This window comes from Raphanus sativus, chromosome 5, assembly GCF_000801105.2.
Source record: "Raphanus sativus cultivar WK10039 chromosome 5, ASM80110v3, whole genome shotgun sequence".
NCBI lineage: Eukaryota > Viridiplantae > Streptophyta > Magnoliopsida > Brassicales > Brassicaceae > Raphanus > Raphanus sativus.
The window spans coordinates 6,759,264-6,786,237 of record NC_079515.1 but is presented as its reverse complement, the minus strand read 5'-3'; the positions used below and the strand labels follow the sequence as shown (position 1 = coordinate 6,786,237).

At 38.0% G+C, this 26,974-nt stretch overlaps 6 protein-coding genes across 13 annotated transcripts; all 6 read left to right on the top strand.

Moving 5' to 3' along the window:
- Positions 1-104: 104 nt before the first annotated feature.
- LOC108858065 (cyclin-A1-2-like) lies at positions 105-1,509 on the top strand. Its single transcript, XM_018632049.2, has one exon. It carries the CDS (start codon positions 276-278, stop codon positions 1,353-1,355), a length of 1,080 nt encoding a protein of 359 aa, XP_018487551.2. The 5' UTR covers positions 105-275; the 3' UTR covers positions 1,356-1,509.
- A 1,434-nt stretch (positions 1,510-2,943) lies between these two features.
- Positions 2,944-4,329, top strand: LOC108860463 (translationally-controlled tumor protein 1). The gene is made up of 4 exons (XM_018634340.2): positions 2,944-3,063; positions 3,456-3,529; positions 3,652-3,938; positions 4,038-4,329. The coding sequence occupies exons 1-4, from the start codon at positions 3,036-3,038 to the stop codon at positions 4,153-4,155; spliced, it is 507 nt and encodes a 168-aa protein (XP_018489842.1). The 5' UTR covers positions 2,944-3,035; the 3' UTR covers positions 4,156-4,329.
- A 1,797-nt stretch (positions 4,330-6,126) lies between these two features.
- LOC108863567 (kinesin-like protein KIN-13A) lies at positions 6,127-11,286 on the top strand. 4 transcript variants are annotated; one of them, XM_018638031.2, is made up of 14 exons: positions 6,127-6,334; positions 6,444-6,507; positions 6,600-6,848; positions 7,137-7,346; positions 7,723-7,902; positions 8,023-8,124; positions 8,272-8,349; positions 8,524-8,605; positions 8,697-8,859; positions 9,089-9,418; positions 9,600-9,818; positions 9,907-10,672; positions 10,785-10,850; positions 10,927-11,286. In XM_018638031.2, exons 3-14 carry the CDS (start codon positions 6,672-6,674, stop codon positions 11,110-11,112), a joined length of 2,559 nt encoding a protein of 852 aa, XP_018493533.1. In that variant the 5' UTR covers positions 6,127-6,334; positions 6,444-6,507; positions 6,600-6,671; the 3' UTR covers positions 11,113-11,286. The 4 variants fall into 4 exon arrangements, with proteins under 4 accessions (XP_018493533.1, XP_056841989.1, XP_056841990.1 ...); XM_056986009.1 differs by lacking the exon at positions 6,444-6,507 and having other exon boundaries at positions 6,602-6,848; XM_056986010.1 differs by lacking the exons at positions 6,127-6,334; positions 6,444-6,507; positions 6,600-6,848 and adding an exon at positions 6,867-6,992.
- Positions 11,287-11,704: 418 nt separating this feature from the next.
- LOC108862084 (translocase of chloroplast 120, chloroplastic) lies at positions 11,705-16,316 on the top strand. 3 transcript variants are annotated; one of them, XM_018636115.2, is made up of 4 exons: positions 11,705-11,815; positions 12,230-12,598; positions 12,752-16,020; positions 16,115-16,316. In XM_018636115.2, the coding sequence occupies exons 2-3, from the start codon at positions 12,237-12,239 to the stop codon at positions 15,963-15,965; spliced, it is 3,576 nt and encodes a 1,191-aa protein (XP_018491617.2). In that variant the 5' UTR covers positions 11,705-11,815; positions 12,230-12,236; the 3' UTR covers positions 15,966-16,020; positions 16,115-16,316. The 3 variants fall into 3 exon arrangements, with proteins under 3 accessions (XP_018491617.2, XP_018491614.2, XP_056842707.1); XM_018636112.2 differs by having other exon boundaries at positions 11,749-11,855; XM_056986727.1 differs by having other exon boundaries at positions 11,749-11,855; positions 12,752-16,033.
- A 2,988-nt stretch (positions 16,317-19,304) lies between these two features.
- LOC108862457 (translocase of chloroplast 120, chloroplastic) lies at positions 19,305-23,046 on the top strand. 3 transcript variants are annotated; one of them, XM_018636596.2, is made up of 3 exons: positions 19,305-19,457; positions 19,667-22,702; positions 22,801-23,046. In XM_018636596.2, exon 2 carries the CDS (start codon positions 19,674-19,676, stop codon positions 22,635-22,637), a length of 2,964 nt encoding a protein of 987 aa, XP_018492098.2. In that variant the 5' UTR covers positions 19,305-19,457; positions 19,667-19,673; the 3' UTR covers positions 22,638-22,702; positions 22,801-23,046. The 3 variants fall into 3 exon arrangements, with proteins under 3 accessions (XP_018492098.2, XP_056866750.1, XP_018492099.2); XM_057010770.1 differs by having other exon boundaries at positions 22,784-23,046; XM_018636597.2 differs by having other exon boundaries at positions 19,448-19,547.
- A 2,456-nt stretch (positions 23,047-25,502) lies between these two features.
- On the top strand, positions 25,503-26,974 carry LOC108860661 (F-box protein At2g14710-like). Its single transcript, XM_018634518.2, has one exon. It carries the CDS (start codon positions 25,629-25,631, stop codon positions 26,817-26,819), a length of 1,191 nt encoding a protein of 396 aa, XP_018490020.1. The 5' UTR covers positions 25,503-25,628; the 3' UTR covers positions 26,820-26,974.

The window sequence follows — 26,974 nt, the reverse complement described above, 5'->3', positions numbered from 1 at the left end:
ATTTTTGGATATTTATTAGTAGACGACGCCAAAGTTGACGCGCAAAGTTTCGTATTTGACCTTTCTACCCTTATTCTTCTTTCCTTTTTTTTATTGAATGCTAAATATATAATTGTTTTGGTAATTTACCAAATTATTAATTGTACTTTCCTATTTTTTCATCGATATTTACCTTTATAAGTATTTCTTCTATCGTTGTTCCTTCCTCGTCTTCACTCGCTCTAAGATCTCTCCCTCCCAGAAGAGAAAAAAACCCTAACTCATCTGACCGGAGAATGACAACGACGCCTTCCACTTCCTCGTCAACAACAATGTCTTCCAAGGCCAAACAAGTCGGCCTATCAAAGAAAGCACCAAAGCCTATTGCCGAATCAAACCTAATCGTTCCTTACCAAGACTTGGAACTGCCTAATGCTTCATCATACTTCGAGGCAGAGTCAGATTTGGGAGAATATGATGATGATGATGATGATGATGATGATGATGATGATGATGATGATAGTAACTTGGTGGATCCACAGCTTTGTGGTGCCTTTGATTGCGATATCTACTACGAGCATCTGCGTTCATCCGAGGAAAAGAAAAGGCCTGCTACCGATTACATGGAGAGAGTTCAACCAAACATCAACGCCACCATGCGTACCATCCTGGTCGACTGGCTAGTGGAGGTTACCGAAGAGTTTAGCCTTTCGCCAGAGACTTTGCACCTGGCAGTGAACTGTTTAGACCGGTATCTTTCCGGGAACGTGATCACCAATCTAAACCTTCAGCTGCTTGGCGTTACGTGCATGATGATCTCAACAAAATATCACGAAAGAGGAGTGCGTGTGCCTCGTAAGGTGAAGACTTTTCGTTACATCACTGATAACACGTACTCGAGAGACGAGCTTCTGGAGATGGAGTCTTGTGTTCTGAGTTACTTGAAGTTCGAGTTAACAACTCCGACAGCAAACTGTTTTCTAGGGCTCTTTGTCCGTGCTGCTGCTCAAGGCGATAGAGAGGAGGAGGTCTCACTCCCATCACATCTCTTGATTGAGACACTAGCGAGCTATCTCTGCGAATTGTCTCTATTGGATTACGCTATGCTTCGCTACGCTCCATCGCTCGTGGCAGCCTCTGCTGTTTTCTTGGCGCAATACGTATTACACCCTTCGAGAAAGCCATGGAGCGATGCGTTGGAGCGTTACACACGGTATAGGGCTAAACATTTGGAGGCATGCGTTAAAAATCTTATTCAGCTATGTCCTGAGATTCCCGATGGTGTTGTAGTCAGAGAGAAGTACAGTCTAGACAAATACGGGTTTGCAGCAAAGCAGTTTTACCCCACCTCACTGCCACAAGAGCTCTTCCTCTGATTGGGTCTCTTGGTGCTTCCTTTTTTATTTTATTTTTTTCCTTGTCTTGTTGATAGAAACTCATTGGGTCAGCGTCAGACCAATATGTATTCAGTTCGATTGATGTGTAGGACCAATGTAATGAACATTAAACAATTAATGAAAAAAAAATAATCCACCAAAAAATTTTCTCTTTTCTTTTTTTTTATTGAAAATTTATCAATCTAATGAGATACATGTGATTATGATATGTTTTAGAATACGTCTGGCGGATAAATAACTCGTCTTCCTAATTAATGATATAACTAGATTTTGACCCGCGCTTTGGAAGCGCGGATTATTTTACGATGAATTTTTTTACTAATAATTTAACAAATATTTTGGTAAATTTTAAAGAGTTTGTATTTAAAATGTTTTTGCATTTAAATCAGTATTTTTAAATTCAACCCGATTGTGATTATACCGGTTAATCCGGAAGTCTGACAATTCAATTTAGGTTTTTAAAATATTCATATTAAAAAAATTCACTAAAACCCGAGACTAACCGATTGAACTGATGGATGGCCGATATGTAATCTAATTGGATTTAAATTGTAATAGTTTCATAATTTGTAATCTTATAATCCAAATTTTAAAGTTCATTATTTTGCAATTTATGAAATTATGACGTTTTTACAAAATTTTAAAGAGAAAATAATAGATATAAAATAACTAAGATTAATTATTGTATTGTTTGGAAACATTGATAGTAGTATAAAAATATATTGTTTGGAAACATTGATAGTAATATAAAAAAATAAGTATATTGTTTAGAAACATAGATAGTAGTATAAAGAAAAGAACATTAGTGATTTAATGTAAGTTTAACTATAAAGTATAAAAGTGTATTTAATTTAAAAACTTACAAAATATATGTTAGGTCCAACATAATGTTTCTGTTTTAATAAGATAGATGATAGTATTCCTAATTAATGATATAGTGATAGTATATTGATAGTATACTACAAATACTAACATCCATAATTCTCTCTTTAGCATGTACTCAAATTTCATCAGCGCTTTCTCTAGGTTCCTGTTATAACATAGACCATATAGCAGAACGTTGCACCAGAAGAACCCAAATATTTTAATTGATTAAAATGTTTATTTATGATATTAATGCTCCTTGAGCAGAAATTCATATTCTGGAAGTGATTTTAGATGAATTGTCATGCCTATGATTAGTGTAGAGTTGTTTAGGACAATGTTTGCTTAAAGAATATTAATATACATCACTGCAAGAGAAATTTAACAAGAAATGATAATAGCTACAGTGAAATCAAGAAGGAAAACTTTAAGTACCTGTCAAGATGACATCTCCTTCGAAAAGGGTCTGTGCAGAACTTATATGTAGCTAATGTGGTATGTGAGGACCCGAATAAAAAATCGGATCCTTATTTATATAACGTAACCCAACTCTCGGATGATCGGATCCCCCACCCGAACCAGATCAATAAAGCTTTCAGTAGGTTAATATATTTTCCATTTTTTTAAAAGGAAAAGACCTAATATGGTACTTCCTATTTTTTAAATTTCCTGTTGTCCATAGGAAAACCTCGACTATAAATAACAAAGTTACGTCCTCGTTTTAATACCCTCATAGCTGCGTCTAATATTCTTTTATTGGAGGAAGAAATTTGAAAAAAAAAACAATAAGCAATAATGTTGGTGTACCAAGATCTTCTCACCGGTAAAGCTCATTCATTCTTTACTCTCGCTTTCTATCCCGTATCTTGTTGTATCATTCTATCGTTCAAATAATTGATTTCGTCTTTATTCTCTGCATGGAATTGGTTAGTCATGTGATCGCTTCTTAATTATGATTTTCGTCAAATTTGGACTTAAACTCCGCATCGACTCTATTAGCGATAACCATATGCTTTTGAATTTATTGTTTCTGTATTTGCTTATATCTATGATTGATTGATTAGTATATATTATTGTGTTAGGGTTTTTATTTGATTGTTTCGATAATTAGTACGATTATCTTGAATTTTTTTTTTCAATATAATATTATCAAGTTTTGGCGATTCAATATGAATAATTACTGAAGATTTTTATTTTATTAATTTTTTTTTTCAGGTGATGAGCTTCTGTCTGACTCTTTCTCTTACAAGGAGATTGAGAATGGTATTCTTTGGGAAGTTGAAGGAAAGGTCTGTTGTGCCATCATCAAATCTATTACATCCCAAAGTTGCAATTTGTTTGTTTCTTCTTCTTTTTTTTAAGTTGCAATTTTTTGTTCTGATCTTTGTTTATTTTTATTTTTAATGTCCAGTGGACTACCGTTGGAGCTCTAGATGTGAACATCGGTGCCAATCCCTCTGCCGAAGAAGGTGGTGAGGACGAGGGTGTTGATGACACTGCTCAAAAGGTTGTTGACATTGTGGACACCTTCAGACTTCAGGAGCAACCGACTTATGATAAGAAGGGCTTCATCGCCTATATTAAAAAGTATATCAAGCTTTTGACACCCAAGCTCAACGAGGAAGATCAAGCAGCCTTCAAGAAGGGTATCGAGGGAGCTACCAAGTTCTTGCTCCCCAAGCTCAATGACTTCCAATTGTGAGTTTTGTTTTTGTTTTTCGTTTTTGTTTTGTCCCAATCCAATCATGTTTTCTCTTACATGATGACAATTAATGATGTTTTTGATACAATGTACAGCTTTGTTGGGGAGGGGATGCATGATGACAGCACTTTGGTCTTTGCTTACTACAAGGAGGGTGCAACTAACCCAACATTTTTGTACTTCGCTCATGGTTTGAAGGAGGTCAAGTGCTGAGTGGTCGGTCGCAGCTTCTTTATTTTGTTCTGTGTTTGGTCGTCTCCTATTAAAATTACCTACCACCATTCTGCTTTTTATCTTCTCGTTGAGTTATTTAATCCGAAAACAACGGTTTATCATTTACTATTAATTGAATTTTGTTGCTTGCTTTTCTAATCTAAGTGTGGTTACTAAACCTATCCTGAAACTCTAGGTAAGGATTCAAACAAATTTGATTCAGATCTCTAATGGTGCAAAGTATAATAACAATTTGGGTCATACTTTTCCGTGATGGTAAACGTTTTTACTTCTCTAGTAATCTTTTTAAAAAGTAAAAGAAAAGGGGTATAGACATCATCATCACATGTGTGGAATCTATCTGTTTTTCTGTCCTCTTGGTTTACGACTTAGCTGTGAAACAAATCACATCTATGTATAAGAACATGGGTTGACTGCCTAAAACCCCCTCTAAACACACTTCCCCTATCTAATCCCACCCATACTCCTAACCTCTTTACCGGAACCCCTATACTTATAAATTTCTGCATATTTCCCCCTAATGTTCTTAGCTCTGCCCATATCCCCATCTCTAATCCCAATTGAAAATCAAGACTAGAGAAATATGCAGAAATTTATAAGTATAGGGGGTCTGGTAAAGAGGTTAGGAATATGGGTGGGATTAGATAGGGGAAGTGTGTTTAGAGGGGGTTTTAGGCAGTCAACCCTAAGAACATTGGTGCTAACTTTACACCAAAAATACATTGGTGCAAACTATTTCGACGTCAAAGCCGTAAATTAAGGAAGCGTTGGCTATTTTGCATACGTTTAACTGTATAGAAAATCAAGTTTTCAAGCTGCGTGAACTGCTCACAAGAGATTTGTATATATATAAATTTATGTTAGATGTGTGGGGAGGAGAGGACAACCCAGAATGTGTTGGGTGTTGGTATGTCTTGTGTTTCAAGTAAAAGGAAACGTAATTTGGTCGGTTTGACGTTGCTCCAACCCTCTAATGTATTTATTCCTCTTAATGCTTGTCTTGTTTCATTTCGTTTTTAGCTAAAAGTCCTATTATTAGCTGGTCACTTGTTAACCCCTAGACGATGATGAGAAGTTGCGTATAAAACTCCTTTCATACTGTTTATTCTTTTTTTCTTAAAAACATAATATGCTTTAGGCGAAAGCAAAAACTTTTTTGATTCAAAAGGAAGTAATCCACAAGCTTTTGTTGCCCCACCTCTCTAGTTTCGAATATTCTTGCACTCGTATACTATATTGGATTATACAATACACATACAAGAATATATTATGGCTTTTACACCCACACGCATCCTTAATTACGGCTAAGCATTTCAAATATTTTTGAAATCAAAGCACAAGAGGCTTGAATAATGGGTTTATGTGCCAGCAAAGAACAATAAAATATAAAAAGGTAAATTAATAATAGGGATCTTATAAGATTAAATCATTATCATGTACAAAAGGTTGTGGCATTCATGTCGAGGAGGAACAAAAAAGTAGGAAGGAAAACTCATGTCATTGTCCTCGGATACAATATTATCCAAATCATCTCTCTCTCTCTGCTATGGTCCAACCCAATATCCTTAAATATCATAGAGTAGCTGAAATCTTTAAATACATCTTAAATATCTTATCAGTTTTATGCACTTTTGTTAAATACATAATAGTTCAAATATTGTTTTGAAAACTTTACAGTGGTGTATATGTCATGCTCTCAACAACAAAAGAAAAAACTATCGTAGAATATTTTTAAACTGAGAGCTTCTGTATTGATTTTTTAAAACATATAAGACACACACTCTACTTGCAAATAATTAGGCCTTGGTGTGGATCGACTTGTTTCACCTAATGTGTACTAGATAGTAACATTAATAAAAAAACAGGAAAAATTGGTGAATATATCTGAAACTAAAGGACTTGTATGTAATTGTAATATTGTAATTGTTTGTAAAATCGTTCTTCAACGCCTCTCTCTCCGCCTAACGTCGCTTACGAGCCATAAACGGAATACAAACAGAGCTCTCTCTCTCTGTCTCGCTGGAACGCGATATGATGAGCATCGCTTAGGGTTTTATTGTGTTCCGAGTCTCGGATCTGATTGTATCTTTGGGAAAAATTCAAAAAATTCAAAAAATCGCAGATCTCTCTCTTATCCAATCGTTGCGTGTTCCATCTGGTAATCATAACTTTGTTTGTTTTCTCTTATTTTTGTAATAACTGTAGCATCCTCGTGGTGGGGGTGGAGTTGATTCAATCTTCTTCTTCTTCTGATGCAAATTATTCAGATTCTCAAGGAAGCGATTACGAGTTTTGCTCTCTCCCGTTTGAATCCGAATCCTCTCCGCATTTGTAAGCTTCCTCCTGAGATTGAAAATATTTAATTTCGGTTTTGGTAATTCTGATTTTGTTTTTTTTTTTATGTGTGTGTGTGGATGATGAAGAGAGAGAGAGAGAGTTGGTTGTAGAGATCTCTCAAGTTGGCTCCTCAAAGAAGATCGCAGCGCGGCGGCCAGATGCAGCAGCACACCAACGCCGCGGCTGCGACTGCGACGGCTCTGTACGATTCTGGACCCACTAGCGACGCTGGAGATGCGGTCATGGCACGGTGGCTCCAATCCGCTGGCTTGCAGCATCTGGCGTCGTCTCCCACTGCCAATGATCAGCGTCATCTTCCTAACCTTATCATGCAGGTACTTTGCTTTGCTTTCTTTTTACATTCTCTTTCAATCACTTTGCTCTCGCAGCCAGGACTGTTGTGCAAGCTCTAGTGGATGTAAAATATCGCGGTCCACGCCTAATTAGTGTTTTTCTTGTGAGAATTTGTTTCAAGTAATGTTAGTAATTTATTCTCTTTCGATTGGTAAATTTCTTAGCTATAGAAACTTTTCTGGCTGGCTGGCTCTTGTTTTTATATTTATATGAATAGGTTTCGGGAAATGAAGCCTTCTTTGTGTTTTTTTTTTGCGGGTATCTGTTAGGGTTATGGAGCACAGACTGCTGAAGAGAATCAAAGGCTGTACAAACTAATGCGAAATCTGAATCTTAACGGGGAGCCCTCTGAATCATATACACCATCAGCAGCAGCTATACCTTCTTCCGAAGTTTTTTTTTCACCCGAGTTCAGAGGTGATTTTGGAGCTGGGTTGATGGATCTTCATGCTATGGATGACACAGAGCTGCTATCTGAGGTACGGGTGGAAATATAACTAGTACAGAGAATTTTCATGGTTAAGCCCATTAGTGCCTATAGTCAATAGAAAGATAATCAATTTGCATCATCAGATTATGTGATTAATACTGGTACTGCAATCTTACATTGTCATATTGAGTCCCACGTAATCAATTGGCTGGGTGCTCATGCAATCCATATGCGAGACTCTGTTACACAATATTTGCTCTTGTTACTTGAAACGATTGAGCGAGATGTGTTAGCTTTGGTTAGAGAAGCTTCTGTGTGTAAATGCCGCTTGAATTTGCTAGTTCTTAAAGAAAGAAATTATCTATGTGAAAGAAAGTTATCAGTTCATTGCTTTTGTAATATGTCTTTTTGCTTTCTTGTTACAGCATGTGATTACCGAACCCTTTGAGCCGTCACCTTTCATGCCTAGTGTGGATAAAGAATTTGAAGAAGATTTTAGTTTGCCAACTAATCGTCAACAACAAAAACTGACAGATGCTGAACCTTTGGGGTCGTTGCCTAAGAATGAAAAAGAGAATAACAGTGTAGCCAAGATTAAAGTAGTGGTAAGCCATACACTTGACCACTGACCCGTTTCTTTACTTCTTGCTTGTTGTATAAGTAACGTTCATTATGACTTGGGGTCACTGAGGAAACCGATGTTTTTTGGTGTCTTTATTCTTTAGGTAAGGAAAAGACCCCTAAATAAGAAAGAAACAGCGAGAAAGGAGGATGATGTCGTGACGGTATCTGATAATTCTTTGACTGTCCATGAGCCTAAGCTGAAGGTTTGTGTTCTTCATTGAAGATAAAAATGGCATCCATGATTCAGTTGAACAACTGAACGATGGCATCCCGCTTTTAAAGGTTATATGTTATCTTCATTTGATATTTTCTTGTCTGATATTGAACGAAACCTAATCTTGTTGGTGCAGGTGGATTTGACTGCTTATGTGGAAAATCATGAATTCTGCTTTGATGCTGTTCTAGATGAGGATGTTTCAAATGACGAGGTAACCGTAACTTAATATATAATTCAATATTTTTGGGCTGTCATAGATTTTTGTCAAGATCGACATACATTATTGACCAATAATTTAGATCAGCATGCGGTTTCCCCATTGTTACAGTCCAGATGATTTTTGATGAATGGATACTTAGAAGTTGTTTATTGTTCCTTTGAACAGGTGTATCGGGCCACAATTGAGCCGATAATTCCCATTATTTTCCAGAGAACTAAAGCTACATGTTTTGCATATGGCCAAACAGGTATGCAGTGCATTAATGTTGATTCGAAAATATTAGATGATAATAGGTTCTTCATGCTTTCATTGCCCTTATATTGTTTTACTTTATTCAGGTAGTGGTAAGACATACACAATGAAACCACTACCCTTACGAGCTGTTGAAGATCTAATGAGGTTGTTGCGTCAACCAGTATATAGTAATCAGAGGTTTAAATTGTGGCTCAGCTATTTTGAGATATATGGTGGAAAGCTGTTCGATCTTCTCAGTGAGAGAAAGTTAGTGTTACTGCTCTTTCTTTTTCTTTTTGGCATATACATTGATCAGGCATATTCTAGCTAGTGATTGTTATTTTGATGTCATTAAATTATTTGACCCCCAAAAAGATTTCATCAAATTATTAATATTGCCACTCATCATCATTTCATACACCATACTCTCACTGTTGTCCACTGTTACCAATGCATGTTTTGAAGTTGTCTAAATTATTTAGCTATTGTCGAGTAGGAAGCTTTTAATGCGAGAAGATGGTAGACAACAAGTTTGCATTGTTGGGCTGCAAGAGTACGAAGTGTCAGATGTTCAAATTGTAAAGGAACTTATCGAGAAAGGAAATGCTGAAAGGAGCACAGGGTCAACTGGAGCAAATGAGGAATCTTCTAGATCACATGCTATCTTACAGCTTGTTGTAAAGAAACATGTTGAGGTAAAACAAACTCGACGTAAAAATAATGATGCCAATGAATTGCCTGGGAAAGTTGTTGGGAAGATTTCTTTCATTGATCTTGCTGGCAGTGAAAGAGGTGCAGATACCACAGACAATGACCGCCAAACAAGGTGAGGATGCTCTTTACCCCTGTTGTTGAGTACTGACCTACGACTAATGCGTAGATTTGTTTCTATGCCTCTTTTGGACTTGTGGATATTGATGGAGTGGCACTATCTCCCTATCCTTTTACCTTAGGACCACCACTCTCCTGATCTAATGTTTTTTGTTTTCACGGTGGTCTTCGCTTAGGTTTGAAGGCGCAGAAATCAATAAGAGTCTATTGGCTCTTAAGGAATGTATACGTGCACTGGACAATGACCAGCTACATATACCATTCCGTGGAAGCAAACTCACTGAAGTCCTCCGTGACTCATTTGTTGGAAACTCAAGAACGGTTATGATCTCTTGCATCTCTCCGAGTGTAGGATCGTGTGAACATACCCTCAATACACTAAGATATGCGGATCGGTATGTTTTGTAGAAACTATAGCCTCTCTTGAAACTAATTCTCAGTTTCAGCTTCTCTTAACCTGCTTGTTATATACCGTATCAACAGGGTTAAAAGTCTATCTAAAAGTGGAAATAGCAAGAAAGACCCAACTGCAAACTCAATGCCTCCTGCTAATAAGGATTCTCTGTTGGGCTCAAATAATGTAGAAGATGTCTTTGAGCCACCACAGGTAGTGAGTGTTCAGGAAACCGGGAGGAGGGTCGAGAAGGATAACTACACTGCTTCGGGTATTGACTTCAGACAACCTACACATAATCGAGAGGAAAGTGGAATCCCATCTATCTCAATGGACAAAGGTAGATCAGAGACGAGCAATTCTTTTGGTGGCTGCAATAGTCAGAGGAACCATCTGTCTTCATATCCTCAAGAAACTTCAGACCGTGAAGAGAAAGTGAAGAAAGTGTCACCACCTCGTGGGAAAGGGTTGCGGGAAGAAAAACCAGACAGACCACGACAAAACTCGTCTTCATATCCCCAAGAAACTTCAGACCATGAAGAGAAAGGGAAGAAAGTGTCACCACCTCGTGGGAAAGGGTTACGGGAAGAAAAACCAGACAGACCACGACAAAACTCGTCTTCATATCCCCAAGAAACTTCAGACCGTGAAGAGAAAGTGAAGAAAGTATCACCACCTCGTGGGAAAGGGTTACGGGAAGAAAAATCAGACAGACCGCAAAACTTGTCTAAAAGAGACGTCAGGTCGTCAGATATCCCTACATTTACAAACTTTAGGCAGAACACAAGTGAAACTATTTCAAGACAGTATGAAACCGACACTTCGCTTGATGAAAACATTGATGCACTGCTCGAGGTAACATACTCACTTAAACATCTATAAAAATGAGACGATCCATTGAGATTGGTTTGCAAGCAATGGTAGAAAAGAAAAACTTGTACTAATAGTTACCGCATGAGTTTTTTAGGAAGAAGAAGCTCTGATTACAGCACACAGAAAGGAAATAGAGGATACAATGGAGATTGTTCGCGAGGTAAGTAAAAACTTAAATAAGTGACTGGGATTGTAGATTATGATCTCTGTGTTAAATTTTTCATAATCTTAATCAGGAAATGAAGCTTTTAGCGGAGGTGGACAAACCAGGAAGCATGATAGAAAACTATGTAACGCAACTGAGCTTTGTCTTGTCGCGGAAAGCGGCTGGGCTTGTGAGTCTACAAGCTAAGCTTGCTCGGTTCCAACACCGTCTCAAGGAACAAGAAATACTTAGCCGTAAGAGAGTTCCTCCTCGGTAGTTGGTAGAAGAAAATTAAACCCAAAAAAAAAAAAGGATTGTGTGTGTGTGGTGGTGTTGTCAAGTGTGAAAGTTGCTTGGGACGCAATGGATAAAAGAAAAAAAAAGTGTCCATTGTGTTTGTGAATTTGGGAATATATATATTTCATTTTATTCTTATCATAAATTTATACAATTTGTGTTAGTGTACAATGAAATGTGAATCAAAACTCTACTCTTAACCAACTGAAAAAGGAGAATATAACCATCTACCATGTTACTAAAAATTCATTAATACTTTATCCACAAAACATTTATGGTGGAAGTTTTTTAGTTTTGTGGTTGTTGAATCATCTATTTAAATTTTTATAATTGTAATTTCATAGTTAATCAGCTTTAAAAAGCCATGTAGTTATAAAAATTCAGATTTTTTAAAAATCTTTGCTACCGTCTAGAAAGACAGGTGAATAGCGCCAAAAATAAAAAACTAGTATCGATCGTGTCGCGAACGCAAAAGGCCCAACTAAAAGGCCTTGGCCCACATCAGGTTTGTCACGTGACATGCCTTTCGCATAAAAAGAGTCGATCTCGACCGTCCGATGCTTAAACCCAAATGGATATCCACCGTCCAAACCGACGCTCTTATCTTCCTCCACCTCCCCGTCGTAGTCGCACTGTCGCAGGCAAGTAAAAGGGCGTATGAAAAGATTTTTTCTCAGATCTAGGTATACACTTTCCGCCATTGCTATTCTCCTCTCTTTTCGCGTAAGCTTTTAGGGGTTTTGATTTTCGATCGTATTTTTCTAATTGAATTGAATGATCAAATATCCGTGCGATTTGCAAAAAGAGACGACTATTCTAGAGTTTGTGTCGATAGTCCCGAGCTAGGGTTTTGTTTCCTCTATCTATCTGCGTCTGCTCTATTTTGATTGTTTAGTTGGTGCAGTGATTCGTGATTTCGTTTTTGTTTAATGATTGTGAACAGCTCAGATCTTTACGGAACTATAAAGTTTGTAGCGATAATCCTGAATTGGAGTTTTTGTTGCTGCTCTATTTTTAATTGTTAGGGTTTGTTGGAATTTTATATCAGAGATTAAGCCTTTGTTTCTGTTTTGATTTGTTTATGGTGTTGAGAGCAGGTGAGATATGGAAGAGAAGAAGCTTGCAGACGATAGAATCAGCTATGAGCATGTAGAGAACAATATAGTCTCTGATGTTGATGCGAGGGATACCGTTGATGAGATCTTTGAGGAAGCTATTGACAGTTCAAAGCCTGAATCTTTCCAAGGCGATGGTGGGTTGCGGGAGGATTTACCTTCAGAGGAAGTGAAAGATTCCAAGGTTAGTGGAGAGAGCGATGGTGAGGCAAACCCAGGTTTTGTGACTTTCAGAATGAATGGTGATGAAGGGGAAGGGAGTGCAGAGAATGTCAGCGAGACAGCTGCACATTCTATTTCTGAAAATGGAGTCGTCTCTTCTGAGAAGAAAGCTGTTCTCCTCCCTTTTGTGTAAGATTTTTAGGGTTTAATTCTCATGTATATCTTTGAAAACAGACAAGTCTTCTAGATTTTGTGGCGATAATTCTGCTCTATTTTTTATTGTTAGTGCTGTTTGGTTGGTGCAATGATTTGTGATTTCGTTTTGCTTATGGTTGTGAGCAGGTCAGATATTGAAGAGAAGAAGCTTGCAGACGATAGAATCAGCGATGACCAAGTAGCGAATAATATATCACTGGTTTCTGATGTTGATGCGAGGTATACCGAAGATGAGGTCTTCGTGGAAGCAATTGACGGTTCACAGCCTGAATCTTTCCAAGCCGATGATGGTTTGCACGAGGATTTACCTCCAAAGGCAACTCCTGAACATTCTATCGATGATCTGGAAGAAGTGAGTGGCAATGAGAAGGAAGTGTCCAATGTTAGTGGAGTGATCCATGGTGAGGCAAACATGCAAGATATTACTACGGGAGAGGCTGTACCAGGTTTTGTGACTTTTAAAATGAATAGTGATGAGGGGGAAGCAGGTGCAGAGAATGTCAGCGAGGCAGATACACGTTCTCTTTCTGAAAATGGAATTGCCTCTATTGAGAAGAAACAACTGGTGGCTGAAGTGATCGAGGAAACAAGGAACGGTGGTATAGAAGAGAAAAACAAGGAGGCAAATGTTGATGTATCAGCTGGTATGGAAAAAGAACAAGAGGCTGGGAACCGTGAAGGAGCAGATAAGGATTGCTTTGAGAAGGAGTCTGGGGCACAAATAAATGGTGAGACTGTTGCCGATTACAACTCTGTTAAATGTGCTGCAGGTGATAGTATTCAAGTAGCTTCTGCTGGGACCTCACCATTGGAGAAATATATTTCTGAGGATAATGGAGAGACTAAAGGTTACATCAGTAGAGAACACGATACAGTTCGAAGCAGTAATGGAGGACTTGGTGTTGAACAAACTTCTCAACCTAATAAAGAATCTGAGAAGCAGCAAGGCAGCAGAGTGAATAGAAGTCCAGAGATTGAGGAAAGCCCACATTTGGATAGAAAATCTGAGGTACCAAGTTCTGTTTCACCAACAGAATCTACAAGCAATACTGCAGCGTCACTTCCTGCTCGCCCAGCAGGCCTTGGGCGGGATGCTCCTCTTTTGGAATCCACACCACGTGTTCCTCATCAGCCTCGTGTCAATGGCAATGTGTCTCAGAATCAGTCTCAGCAAGCGGAGGACCCGACCACTGCAGAGACCGATGAGCATGATGAGACCCGTGAGAAGCTCCAGTTGATCAGGGTGAAGTTTTTGAGGCTTTCACATAGATTAGGGCAGACTCCACATAATGTTGTTGTTGCTCAGGTTTTGTATAGGCTTGGATTGGCTGAGCAGTTGAGGGGGAGAAACGGGAGCCGTGTCGGTGCTTTTAGTTTTGATCGTGCCAGTTCCATGGCAGAACAACTTGAGGCAAATGGACAGGATCCACTTGATTTTTCGTGTACTATTATGGTGCTCGGTAAAAGTGGGGTTGGTAAGAGTGCAACAATTAATTCTATTTTTGATGAAGCGAAAATCTGTACGGATGCATTCCAGATGGGAACAAAGCGGGTTCAAGATGTTGAGGGTTTTGTTCAGGGAATTAAAGTCCGGGTGATTGACACTCCAGGTCTCTTACCATCTTGGTCTGATCAACACAAGAATGAGAAAATCTTGAAGTCTGTTAAGGCTTTCATCAAAAAAAATCCACCGGATATCGTATTATATCTTGATAGGCTGGATGTGCAAAGCAGAGATTCTGGTGACATGCTTCTTTTGCGCACCATCACCGATGTCTTTGGACCATCAATATGGTTTAATGCCATTGTGGGTTTGACTCATGCCGCCTCTGCTCCACCAGATGGCCCAAATGGCACTGCCTCTAGCTATGACATGTTTGTAACACAACGTTCCCATGTCATTCAGCAGGCCATTCGCCAAGCAGCTGGAGATATGAGGCTGATGAACCCTGTGTCTTTAGTTGAGAACCACTCTGCTTGCAGGACAAATCGGGCAGGTCAGAGAGTATTACCGAATGGCCAAGTGTGGAAGCCTCATTTGCTGTTACTCTCATTTGCATCCAAGATTCTAGCAGAAGCAAATGCTCTTCTGAAATTACAAGATAATAACACTCCAGGGAAACCATTTGTAGCTCGATCCAAGGCTCCACCACTGCCACTTCTTCTCTCATCGTTTCTGCAATCAAGACCGCAAGCTAAACTTCCTGAAGAGCAGTATGGTGATGAAGAAGACGAAGATGATTTGGACGAATCATCAGATTCTGACGAGGAATCAGAGTATGATCAGCTTCCTCCTTTTAAGCGACTGACTAAAGCTGAGATGACTATGCTTAGTAAATCTCAGAAGAAGCAATATCTTGATGAGATGGAGTACCGGGAGAAACTATTTATGAAGAGGCAGATAAAAGAGGAAAGAAAGAGACGGAAGATGTTGAAAAAATTTGCTGCGGAGATTAAAGAATTTGCTAACGAGCCTAGAGAAAATGTGGAAGAGGAGAGAAGTGAACCTGCTTCTGTTCCAGTTCCCATGCCAGATTTGTCACTACCTGCATCGTTTGACTCTGACAATCCAACTCACAGGTACCGGTCCCTAGATTCCTCCAATCAATGGCTTGTTAGGCCAGTCCTGGAAACTCAGGGGTGGGATCATGATGTTGGCTATGAAGGTGTAAATGCAGAACGTCTTTTTGTTGTTAAAGAAAAGATACCGATATCTTTCTCGGGCCAAGTTACAAAGGACAAGAAGGATGCAAATGTGCAGCTAGAAATGGCCAGCTCGGTTAAACATGGAGAAGGTAGATCAACCTCCCTAGGTTTCGAAATGCAAAATGCTGGGAAGGAATTGGCTTACACTCTTCGAAGTGACATGAGATTTAACAATTTTAGGAAACACAAAGCTGCAGCTGGTCTCTCTGTAACACTCTTGGGTGATTCGGTGTCTGCGGGGCTGAAAGTAGAAGATAAGTTGATTGCTAGTAAAAGGTTCAGAATGGTTATGTGTGGTGGGGCAATGACTAGTCGAGGAGATGTTGCTTATGGCGGTAGTTTAGAAGCTCAGTTGAGAGATAAAGACTATCCGCTTGGTAGGTTTTTATCTACTCTGGGACTTTCTGTGATGGATTGGCATGGTGATCTTGCCATCGGAGGGAATATACAGTCCCAAGTGCCCATAGGACGTTCATCTAATCTAATTGCTCGGGCTAATCTGAACAACAGAGGGGCAGGGCAAGTAAGCATCCGGGTAAACAGCTCTGAGCAGCTCCAACTTGCTATTGTCGCACTTGTTCCCCTGTTCAAGAAGCTACTTAGTTATTATTCCCCTCAGCAAATGGAGTATTGACAATAAGAATAACACTTCGGGTTTCAATTCACTTCCTACAAGAACATCCTAGAGTGTGAGTTGAATAGGTACTAATGTATCTGCTTTTTCTTTGCTGTAAACCCTCTTTATTGATTGCTGATTTTGATGTGGCTTTTGGTTTTGAGCAGGAACCTTGGTGTGCCCTTTGGGTTGAAAACTTTAAGAACAAATTGCTGGAGGAGGCATCTGTTTTCTTTAAATAGCCAGAACACTTGCTCGTTCCCTGTCTAATTTAAGCTTAGTTGTGGTTTTATTCTCTTTCCAGAACATTTGTATGGCCTTCTGTTCATGTCTACTCTTGATTTTTCATAAAGCCTTGTTTAAAAGTAATGTATGCTGCAATCTACTTGTTGATCTTAAGACCCACCACCCTCTGGTTAGCCGTAATTCAAGGCTTTTGAAGGGATTTTTGTAGGTCCTAATCATCTGCTAAACGTCTGTATATACAGCTATTGTAAGCTGTTTCGAAAAGTCAGTTGCTGGTAACTCTTTTTTGGCAAGAATGCATTTTCGTGTGTCTCCCTTAAATCAGAAGATTATGCTGTTAATACTGTTACTGCGAATCTTACATTGTCATGTTGAGTCCCACCTATACTGGTTTGGTGCTCATGCAATCCATCTGCGAGACTTTTGTTCCACAACTTTTGCTCTTGTTAGTTGAAAAGGTTGAGCGAGATGTGATAGCTTTGGTCTTGTTCCCATATGAAAAGCTTGTGTAAAAATGCCCCGCTTGAATTTGCCGATTCTTAACGAGAGAGATTATCTATGTGAATGATATCAATTCATTGCTCTTGTAATATGGCATTTTCCTTGTTACAGCATGTGATTAATACTCCATACTCTCACTGTTGTCCACTATTACTGATGTGGGACCCACAAATGACGCTGGAGATTCTGTCATGGCACGGTGGCTCCAATCCGCTGGCTTGCAGCATCTGGCGTCTCCCACAGGCAATGACCAGCGTCTTCTTTTAAACCTTCTCATGCAGGTACGTTGCTTTCCCTGATTCTTTCTAGCTGGTAATAGCCAATGTTTGTTAGAGCTTTGGTTCGGAGAGTCCTGAGTATGAATGTACGCTAGCTTGCTTCCGTTATATGTATATTAGTCCTAATGTATCTCAAGGAGAGCTTGTAATCTTTGTGACCATCCTTGTGAATTGTGCGAGTCTGTAACCTTTATTTCACGAAGAGCATTAGTTAGTTTCTGAAATATTGTGCGAGTGTGAAGACATTCTCTCGTTCTTCCATCAAGGAAACTGATACAGACTACAGTATTGTAAGCTCTCGTGGATGCATGTCGCAGTCCAGATATATATGGTGCTTTTCTTGCTAGAATTTGTTTCAGGGGATGTTAGTAATTTCTCTTCTGATTGCTAGAGTATGAACAGGGTTGGAGAATTTGAAGCGTTATTATGTGTGTTGCTTTGCGGTATCTGCTAGGGTTATGGACCGCAGACTGCTGCTGAAGAGAATCAAAAGCTGTTCAAACGAATGCGAAATCTGACTATTAACGGGGAGTCCTCTGAATCATATACACAACCAGCAGCAGCTATGCCTTCTTCGGAAGGACTTTTTTCATGCAATGGATGAGACATAGCTGCTATCTGAGGTACGTTTGGAAGAACCACTAGCTCAAAGATTGTTCATAGTTATGGCATCATCAGATCCTCTTGTTAATACTAGTACTTCCAATCTTGCATTGTCATATTGAGTCCCACCAAATTCATTGGCTATTTGGCTTGGTGCTCTCATGCAATTCATCTGGAGGACCTGTTGCACAACATTTACAAGAATAGTGCGGAATGTGGTAGTTTTGGTCTTGTTGTCAATGGAAAAACTTCTGTGTAAATGCCGCTTGAAAGTTGCTAGTTTTTTCAAAGAAGGAGATTATCCATGTGAAAGTTATCAATTCATTGCTTTTATAATATGTTGTTTTCCTTTATTGTTACAGCATGTGATTACTGAACCCTTTGAGCCGTCACCTTTAGTGTGGATAAATAATTTAAAGAAGATTTTAATTTTTCCCACTAATCGTCAGCAACATCAACAAACAGATGCTGAACGTTTGTGCTCGTTGCCTAAGAATGAAAAAAAAGAATAACAGTGTATCCAATATTAAAGTAGTGGTATTCACTTGACCAGTGACCTGTTTCTTTACTAATTGATTGTTTTATAAGTAACGTTCACTATGACTAGGGATCATTGGCGAAACCGTTGGGTTTTGTTGTCTGTACTCTTTAGGTAAGGAAAAGACCCCTGAATAAGAAAGAAACAGCTAGAAAGGAGGATGATGTCGTGGTACTTCTTTTGACTGTCCATGAGCCCAAGCTGAAGGTTTGTGTGTATTCTTCATTGAAGATAAAAATGGCATCCATGATTCAGTTGGTTATATATTCTCTTCATTTAATATTTGCGTTCCTGATACTGAACGAAACTTGATTTTTCTTTTGCGTGCAGGTGGATATGATTGCTTATGTGGAAAAGCATGAGTAATGCTTTGATGCTGTTTCTAGATGAGGATGTTTCAGATGACGAGGTAACTTAATAAATAATTCGTCTATTGGAGTCTATTGCAAAAATCTTAGCAGGAGTGCATGATTAAACCAATCTCTTGATCTCTTGCAGCTCTCCAAATTCAGGATCATGTGAACAATACCCTCAATAACAAATGCTGATCGGTAATGTTTTTTAGAAGCTATAGCCGCTCTTGGAACTAGTCCTCAGTTTCTCTTAACCTGTTTCTTGTTTACCGAATCAACAGGGTCAAAAGTATATTTAAAAGTGGAAATGAATATGGATTCTTTGTGGGGCTCAAATGATGTAGAATATATCTTTGAGCATCCACCACAGGTACAGGAAACCAAGAGAAGGATCGAATACACTACTTCTTCGGATATTGACTTGAGACAGTCTACAAGTTTATCGAGAAGAAATTGGAATCCCACTAGTGAGTAACCACTTGCCACCATGACCTTAAGAAAATTCAGACCGTGAAGAGAAAGCCAAGAAAGTGTGGGAAAGGGCTACGGAAAGGAAAACCAGACAGACCACAGCACTTGTCTAAAGCGACATCAGGTATCATAAGAAGAATATATAGCTATTAATGATGCCAATAACTCTAAAATATAACCAATTTTGTAAGCCTAGATATTAAGAAGAAAAAATAGTCACATTTGTAATTGCTAAATCTTCGCTACCGTCTTATCGTCACCAGACAAAACCTTTGAAAGACAGGTGAATAGGTCCAAGAAGAAACAAAACAAAAACAAAAGTATCTCTCTCTCGTGGAGTGATGGCAAAAAGGCCAACAAGATTTTGCGGCCCACCTAAAAGGCCTTGGCCCGCTTCATGTTTCCACCGTACGATGCCTTAAACCCAAAACGGATATCCACCGTCCGTGGAAAGCTCTTATCTCCTCCACCTTCCCCGTCAGAAGTTTGCCTCTCTCTCTCTAGTCTCTACCTAAACGAGGTTAGATCACCGCCACTGCTCTTCTCCTCTTTAGCTGTGTATGCTTTTAGGGATTTCATTTATGCATTTGTGACGATAATCCCGAGCTAGGTTTCGTTTCTGCTCTATCGTTTATTTGTTAGGGTTGTTGGAATTTTTATATCAAAGGTTAAAGCCATTTTAGTCCGATTGATTCGTGATTTCGTTTTTGTTTATGGTTGTGAGAGAAGGTAGGATATGGAAGAGAAGAAGCTTAGAGACGATAGAATCAGCGATGCCGAAGATGAGGTCTTTGTGGAAGCTATTGACGAGGATTTAACTTCGGAGGAATTGAAAGATTCCATGGTTAGTAGAGAGAGCCATGGTGAGGCAAACGGGCAAGATATAACTGAGGGAGAGGCTGCGCCAGGTTTCGTGACTTCTAAAATGAAGAATGGTGATGAGGGAGAAGCAGGTACAGAGAATGTCAGCGAACCAGCTACACATTCCTTTTCTGAAAATGGAAAGAAACAACTGGTGGCTGAAGTGATCGAGGAAACAAGGAATGGTGGTGGTATTGAAGATGAAAATGTTGATGTATCAGCTGGTATGGAAACAGAACAAGAAGCTGGGAACCGTGAAGGAGCAGATAAGAATTGCTTTGATGATGAGTCTGGGAAACAAAGAAATGGTGAGAAATCTACTTCTGAGGAAAATGGAGAGACTAAAGGTCACATCAGTAGAGAGCATGAAACAGTTCGAAACAGTAATGGAGGACTTGGTGTTGAACATACTTCTCAACCTAGTAAGGAATCTGAGAAGCAGCAAGGCAGCAGAGTGAATATAAGTCCAGAGATTGAGGAAACCCCACGGTTGGAAAGAAAACCTGAGGTAGCAAGTTCTGTTTCACCAACACAATCTACAAGTAATACTGCAGCGTCACCTCCTGCTCGCCCAGCAGGCCTTGGGCGGGATGCTCCTCTTTTGGAATCCACACCACGTGTTCCTCATCAGCCTCGTGTCAATGGAAATGTCTCTCAGAATCAGTCCCAGCAAGCGGAGGACCCGACCACTGCAGAGACCGATGAGCATGATGAGACCCGTGAGAAGCTCCAGTTGATCAGGGTCAAGTTTTTGAGGCTTTCACATAGATTAGGACAAACTCCACATAATGTTGTTGTTGCTCAGGTTTTGTATAGGCTTGGATTAGCAGAGCAGTTGAGGGGGAGAAGCGGAAGCCGTGTTGGTGCCTTTAGTTTTGATCGTGCCAGTTCCATGGCAGAACAACTTGAGGCAGCTGGACAGGATCCACTTGATTTTTCTTGTACTATTATGGTGCTCGGTAAAAGTGGGGTTGGTAAGAGTGCGACGATTAATTCTATTTTTGATGAAGCGAAAATCTGTACGGATGCATTCCAGATGGGGACAAAGAGGGTTCAGGATGTTGAGGGTTTTGTTCAGGGAATTAAGGTTCGGGTGATTGACACTCCAGGTCTCTTACCATCATGGTCTGATCAACACAAGAATGAGAAAATCCTGAAGTCTGTTAGGTCTTTCATCAAAAAAAGTCCACCGGATATTGTATTATATCTTGATAGATTGGATATGCAAAGCAGAGATTCTGGTGACATGCCTCTCTTACGCACCATCACTGATGTTTTTGGACCATCTATATGGTTTAATGCCATTGTGGGTTTGACTCATGCCGCTTCTGCTCCACCAGATGGCCCAAATGGCACTGCCTCTAGCTATGACATGTTTGTAACACAACGTTCCCATGTCATTCAGCAGGCCATTCGCCAAGCAGCTGGAGATATGAGGCTGATGAACCCTGTGTCTTTAGTTGAGAACCACTCTGCTTGCAGGACAAATCGGGCAGGTCAGAGAGTATTACCAAATGGCCAAGTGTGGAAGCCTCATTTGCTGTTACTCTCATTTGCATCCAAGATTCTAGCAGAAGCAAATGCTCTTCTGAAATTACAAGATAATAATACTCCAGGGAAACCATTTGCTGCTCGATCCAAGGCTCCACCGCTGCCACTGCTTCTCTCATCGTTTCTGCAATCAAGGCCGCAAGCTAAACTTCCTGAAGAGCAGTATGGTGATGAAGAAGACGAAGATGATTTGGACGAATCATCAGATTCTGACGAAGAATCAGAGTATGATCAGCTTCCTCCTTTTAAGCGATTGACTAAAGATGAGATGGCTAGGCTTAGTAAATCTCAGAAGAAGCAATATCTTGATGAGATGGAGTACCGGGAGAAACTATTTATGAAGAGGCAGATAAAAGAGGAAAGAAAGAGACGGAAGATGTTGAAAAAATTTGCTGCGGAGATTAAAGAATTTGCTAACGAGCCTAGAGAAAATGTGGAAGAGGAGAGAAGTGAACCTGCTTCTGTTCCAGTTCCCATGCCAGATTTGTCTCTACCTGCATCGTTTGACTCTGACAATCCAACTCACAGGTACCGGTCCCTAGATTCCTCCAATCAATGGCTTGTTAGGCCAGTCCTCGAAACTCAGGGGTGGGATCATGATGTTGGCTATGAAGGTGTAAATGCAGAACGTCTTTTTGTTTTTAAAGAAAAGATACCGATATCATTCTCTGGCCAAGTGACAAAGGATAAAAAGGATGCAAATGTGCAGCTGGAAATGGCCAGCTCGGTTAAACATGGAGAGGGTAGATCAACCTCCTTAGGTTTCGAAATGCAAAATGCTGGGAAGGAATTGGCTTACACTGTTCGAAGCGACATGAGATTTAACAATTTTAGGAAACACAAAGCTGCAGCTGGTCTCTCTGTAACGCTCTTGGGTGATTCGGTGTCTGCGGGGGTGAAAGTAGAAGAAAAGTTGATTGCTAATAAAAGGTTCAGAATGGTTATGTGTGGTGGGGCAATGACTAGTCGAGGAGATGTTGCTTATGGCGGTAGTTTAGAAGCTCAGTTGAGAGATAAAGATTATCCGCTTGGTAGATCCTTGTCTACTCTTGGACTTTCTGTGATGGATTGGCATGGTGATCTTGCCATTGGAGGGAATATACAGTCCCAAGTGCCCATTGGACGTTCATCTAATCTAATTGCCCGTGCTAATCTTAACAACAGAGGGGCAGGGCAAGTAAGCATCCGCGTAAACAGCTCTGAGCAGCTCCAACTTGCTATGGTCGCACTTGTTCCCCTGTTCAAGAAACTACTTAGTTATTATTCCCCTCAGCAAATGGAGTATTGACAATAATGAATATTGCTTGGGTTTTTCACTTCCTACAAGAACAGCTTAAGTGCGAGTTGCAACAGGTACTACTAATCTATCTGCTTTTACTTGCTTATTCCATTTACTGTAGACCCTCTTTATAGGTTTCGCTGATGTTGATGTAGCTTTTGGTTTTGAGCAGAAACATGGTGTGGTGCCCTTTGGGTTGAAAAGTGTAAGAACTTGTTGGAGGAGGCCTCTGTTTCTCAAAATAGCTGGAACGCACTTGCTCGTTCCTTATCTAATTTGAACTTAGCTGTGGTTTCATTGTGTTTCCCAAACCTTTGTGTGGTGGTCTATGGTATAAAAAAGCACACCTAGTTGTTTTTGTCTCTGTCTATCTCTGGATTTTGCATAAAGCCTTGTTAAAAAATTATGTTGCAGTTTACTTATTGACGTTAAAGACGCCCATCACCCGACACCCTCTGGGTTAGTCATAAATAAAATCTTCTTGATGGTTTATCAAAGAAACAAAAGAAAGCTTGTTATTGGATTTTTATCCTAGTTATTACTATAATGCGGACCGACCATATAAATACACAGGGATTGCTTTTCTTTTTTTGCATCATTCCTCCTTTTTGTGTGATTCGTTAATTCGTATAGTTAAAACATTAATTGGTGAGAATTTTTGTGCTTAAATATAGAAATTATTAGCTGTATTTAAATATTTATAAAAGTGTGATTAACCTTCTTGAGATTCTCGTTAATGGTTGATAACGGTATTTGATACACTAGAATTTTGAATTCGAGCTAACAGACCGAGTGATGGATCAAGTGATTCTAGTTAGCAAATATTTGATTAGTGTGCTTTTGTTTGAGTTGAGCTTTGTAATCAGTACTCTATTTCCCTTTTTAGGTTGATTTAATATAATTTTTAATTAAAAGAATTATCTCAAATTCAGATATTTTAGGATTTAGAAAACCGAAGATGAAATAAATTAGATGCTAGAATACCTTTATGTGGGTTCTACCTCTAGGATTTTAAAAATAGATAAATACTAGATGATTTTTCTATGGTTATATACGGATATAAACATTTACGAAATAACTAGTTATAATAATAATTAAATATATTTTGGTTTGTTTATAAATTTTAGGTTATTTTCTAATTCATATATATGATAAATAAAAATATATATTAATTATCATTATGTTATTATCTTAGTTAGATATGTGACTTTTACATATAATATTATATACTAACTAGGTGTCTTTCTGCACCATGTGCGGTAATTTTTTTTTAAATATATTTTAACAGATAAATATAAATTATATTTTTTTTTATTAATATTGTAAATTTTCTTTTGTTTTTCAATATTTTGGTATAAATTTGATTTAAATAAACATAAAAATAAAGATAAAAACAATTTTTGTTTATTTTAAATTATATTTAAGAATATGCATGTATATATTTAAAATTCTAATCTTAGATAGATTTATATCTATTTATTTTAATTAAATATATTAAATAAATATGTAAAAATTGTATAATTTTCAAAAATTAAATTAAACAATACTTATAAATTTTTTAGATATATATATAAGAAACTAATGATTTACGAATTAATTTATAATTTTGTAAAAAAATTTATGCATTTTTGGAAATTTTATAATTTTTAAATAAATAATTAAATCATATTCGAAATTTAGATGCCATAGTTGAATATATTTATTTTAATGATGATTATGTGTTATTACCATATTCTAAAAAAAATTCAAAATATAAATAAATAATAAATGTAATATGAGTTGTTACCATAAATCTATAAGCCATGTCATCAATTTTAGTAGCCATGTCATATTATTTTTTTGAAAGTGATTGTAGAGATGACATGTGGCAAAATCACTTCTCAAATATAGACTAGGAGATTCAAATATATATATTTGGTATGTTAGAGTTACTTTTATTTCCTTAAATTGAACAACAATTTTTGTTTGTTTTTAAAGTTGAAATATCATTTTCTTAACTTTAATTAGTTCAGTTCATCCTCTTATATTTGCACATATATTTTGTACAATTTTGTTTATCTGACATATAATGTTCTAGAAAATTAGGAAAAAGATATATTAAATCAAAGTTGCATTTAGAATAAGATTTATAAAAGTATTTATATTTTTTTGTGAAGATAAGTTATATATATATTAAAAGTTTATATATTTTCCTTTTTATTTATGCTGTTTTGGAAAAAACAGAAAATAATTAAATTTGTTTATATATAATTATTAACAACATATATATATATATATATATAAACAATTATGTTTATATTTCATAAATACAACAAATATTAAAAAAAAGAAATTATGTTTATCTAGCAAAACAGTCTTAACAATTTAAAATTTCAGTTTCAACAACTCAAATGTGTTCAAAACCATCAAGATATAGATGTGGTAAACAAAACAAAAAATTTACGGTATAAGCCGCCGGAAAGGCAAAAAAATTGGTTGTGTAAGTTTGGTCTCGGATCTTCCCTCGATCGTACTCAGAGCGGTTAATTGCTCTCGGTTAATTTATTTGTATTATTATCTATGTAAACTTAAATATATACTATATTAAATAAATAAAATGAATGTTTGAATTTATTTTACCATAATACAATTGTAGATAAATGATGGTAACTTTTTGATTTATCTGTAAGAAAATTTAATTATATACGTGATAGTTTTCGTTTTTTCAATTATTCCATATATATTTATTATTTCATAAAAAATTGCAAAACAGTTTTAACCTTTTAGGTTTTTTTGTTTTTTGTTTTTTTTTTTAAAAATAAAATTTTCTTTTAGGTTAAAGGTAGAAATACACACGTGTTAAACTCATCAAATATGGTCACGTTACTCACATGTGAAAACCCTAAGTATTTATTGTTTTCTTTGTTTTTTGAGAAAGAGGTATTTATGGTTTTGCCCATCGGATCCTCTAATTTGAAGAGATACCGTTCAAAGTTCAAACCCTAGCTACGAAAATAGACGATGGATTCAACCAAAACGATAAAAGAGAGAACCGTGCATGATCAGGAAGAGCTTCCATGGGAGTTGGTTGAAGAAATACTCACTCATGTCTCTCCAATATCTCTTGTTCGCTTCAGAATCGTTTGCAAAAGATGGAACGATCTCTTCAACGACAAGACGTTCATCGATAACAACAAGTCGACGTTTCGATTCATTCTAACAACCAAGTCCAAGATGTATTCGGTAAGCATTGACCCTAAGATAGTGGTGCGTGAATTAACATTGGATGTTCCCGATAAAGAATCTGATATCAAACATTTGGCTGACTGCAATGAGTTCTTGCTATGTCGCATGAAAAAAGAAGCAGCGGTTTGGAACCCGTGGTTGAAACAAAGTAGATGGATCAAAGCTGATGTTAGCCAACCTAGTTTAGAAGTCGATGGCATAGGCTATGATAATAATAATAATAATAATAATAATAACAAAATGAGAGCTGAGGAAAGACGTTACAAGACCATTTGGTCTGGCTGGAAGAACCATTGGGTGTGGAAAACCCAAGACTTTTCTTCCCATGTGTGGAAAGACCTGAAGCCTATAAGTGGAGACATAAGTCTGAAACATAAAGTAGATACCTTATTCACAAGATGTGGTGTATTGTTACACGGAAATTTGTATTGGATTGCTTTCTATGACAAGACTGATCCCTTGTACCATCTAGTTAACTTGGATTTTTCCAGCGAGAGATTCTATGCATCCTTTTGTGATCTACCATGTGGGATGAACCATCCTCGCAATGCTCTTGTCCTTAGGGTCTTCAGGGAAGACCGGTTTTCGTTGTTGAAACAATGCTACAAGACAAAGAAGATTGAGATTTGGGTGACCAAGAACAAGATTAACGTCGAGGATGGTAATGATGTGGTTTGGATGAACTTCAGGACTTTGTCTATACCTAACTTTCCAGGTTTAGTAGCGAAGGAATATTCCTACCCTCAGACTCAGCCAAGTTACTTCATCAACGATAAAAGGCTTGTTTTGTGTTCTAGCGATGAAACTGGCCATCCTTGGATCTATGTTGTGGAAGAAAACAAGTTGATCAGCAAAGTCCAACTAAATGATGTGGTTGATCCTTGGCCTTTGCATTGTACCTATTTTCCAAGCTTGGTCCCGGTTCCTGGAGGTCCAAGAGAAGAAGGTCTGTTACAAGTTAATTAGTTTTATTACGTTATTTTGTCTTCTTGTTTGGTTTTTGATGCTGAGGAAGCTAATAATGATTTGGATTTTTTTGGTTTTTTGTCATTCATAAATTCATGTCATTGTTGAATCTAGAGTTAGCTCACTTTACAAATATAATATTATGTAAGACAATA

What these genes read in the sequence shown, in the direction of transcription:
- LOC108858065 (XM_018632049.2), top strand. Translation starts at nt 276, where the DNA reads ATGACAACGACGCCTTCCACTTCCTCGTCAACAACAATGTCTTCCAAG.
- LOC108862084 (XM_018636115.2), top strand. Translation starts at nt 12,237, where the DNA reads ATGGAAGAGAAGAAGCTTGCAGACGATAGAATCAGCTATGAGCATGTA. An exon ending in GCTGTTCTCCTCCCTTTTGT is followed by an intron (nt 12,599 to 12,751) that starts GTAAGATTTTTA and finishes GGTTGTGAGCAG; the next exon opens with GTCAGATATTGAAGAGAAGA.
- LOC108860463 (XM_018634340.2), top strand. Translation starts at nt 3,036, where the DNA reads ATGTTGGTGTACCAAGATCTTCTCACCG. An exon ending in TTTGGGAAGTTGAAGGAAAG is followed by an intron (nt 3,530 to 3,651) that starts GTCTGTTGTGCC and finishes TTTAATGTCCAG; the next exon opens with TGGACTACCGTTGGAGCTCT. An exon ending in AAGCTCAATGACTTCCAATT is followed by an intron (nt 3,939 to 4,037) that starts GTGAGTTTTGTT and finishes TACAATGTACAG; the next exon opens with CTTTGTTGGGGAGGGGATGC.
- LOC108863567 (XM_056986009.1), top strand. Translation starts at nt 6,672, where the DNA reads ATGCAGCAGCACACCAACGCCGCGGCTGCGACTGCGACGGCTCTGTAC. An exon ending in TTCCTAACCTTATCATGCAG is followed by an intron (nt 6,849 to 7,136) that starts GTACTTTGCTTT and finishes GGTATCTGTTAG; the next exon opens with GGTTATGGAGCACAGACTGC. An exon ending in GACAATGACCGCCAAACAAG is followed by an intron (nt 9,419 to 9,599) that starts GTGAGGATGCTC and finishes GTCTTCGCTTAG; the next exon opens with GTTTGAAGGCGCAGAAATCA.
- LOC108862457 (XM_018636596.2), top strand. Translation starts at nt 19,674, where the DNA reads ATGGAAGAGAAGAAGCTTAGAGACGATAGAATCAGCGATGCCGAAGAT.
- LOC108860661 (XM_018634518.2), top strand. Translation starts at nt 25,629, where the DNA reads ATGGATTCAACCAAAACGATAAAAGAGAGAACCGTGCATGATCAGGAA.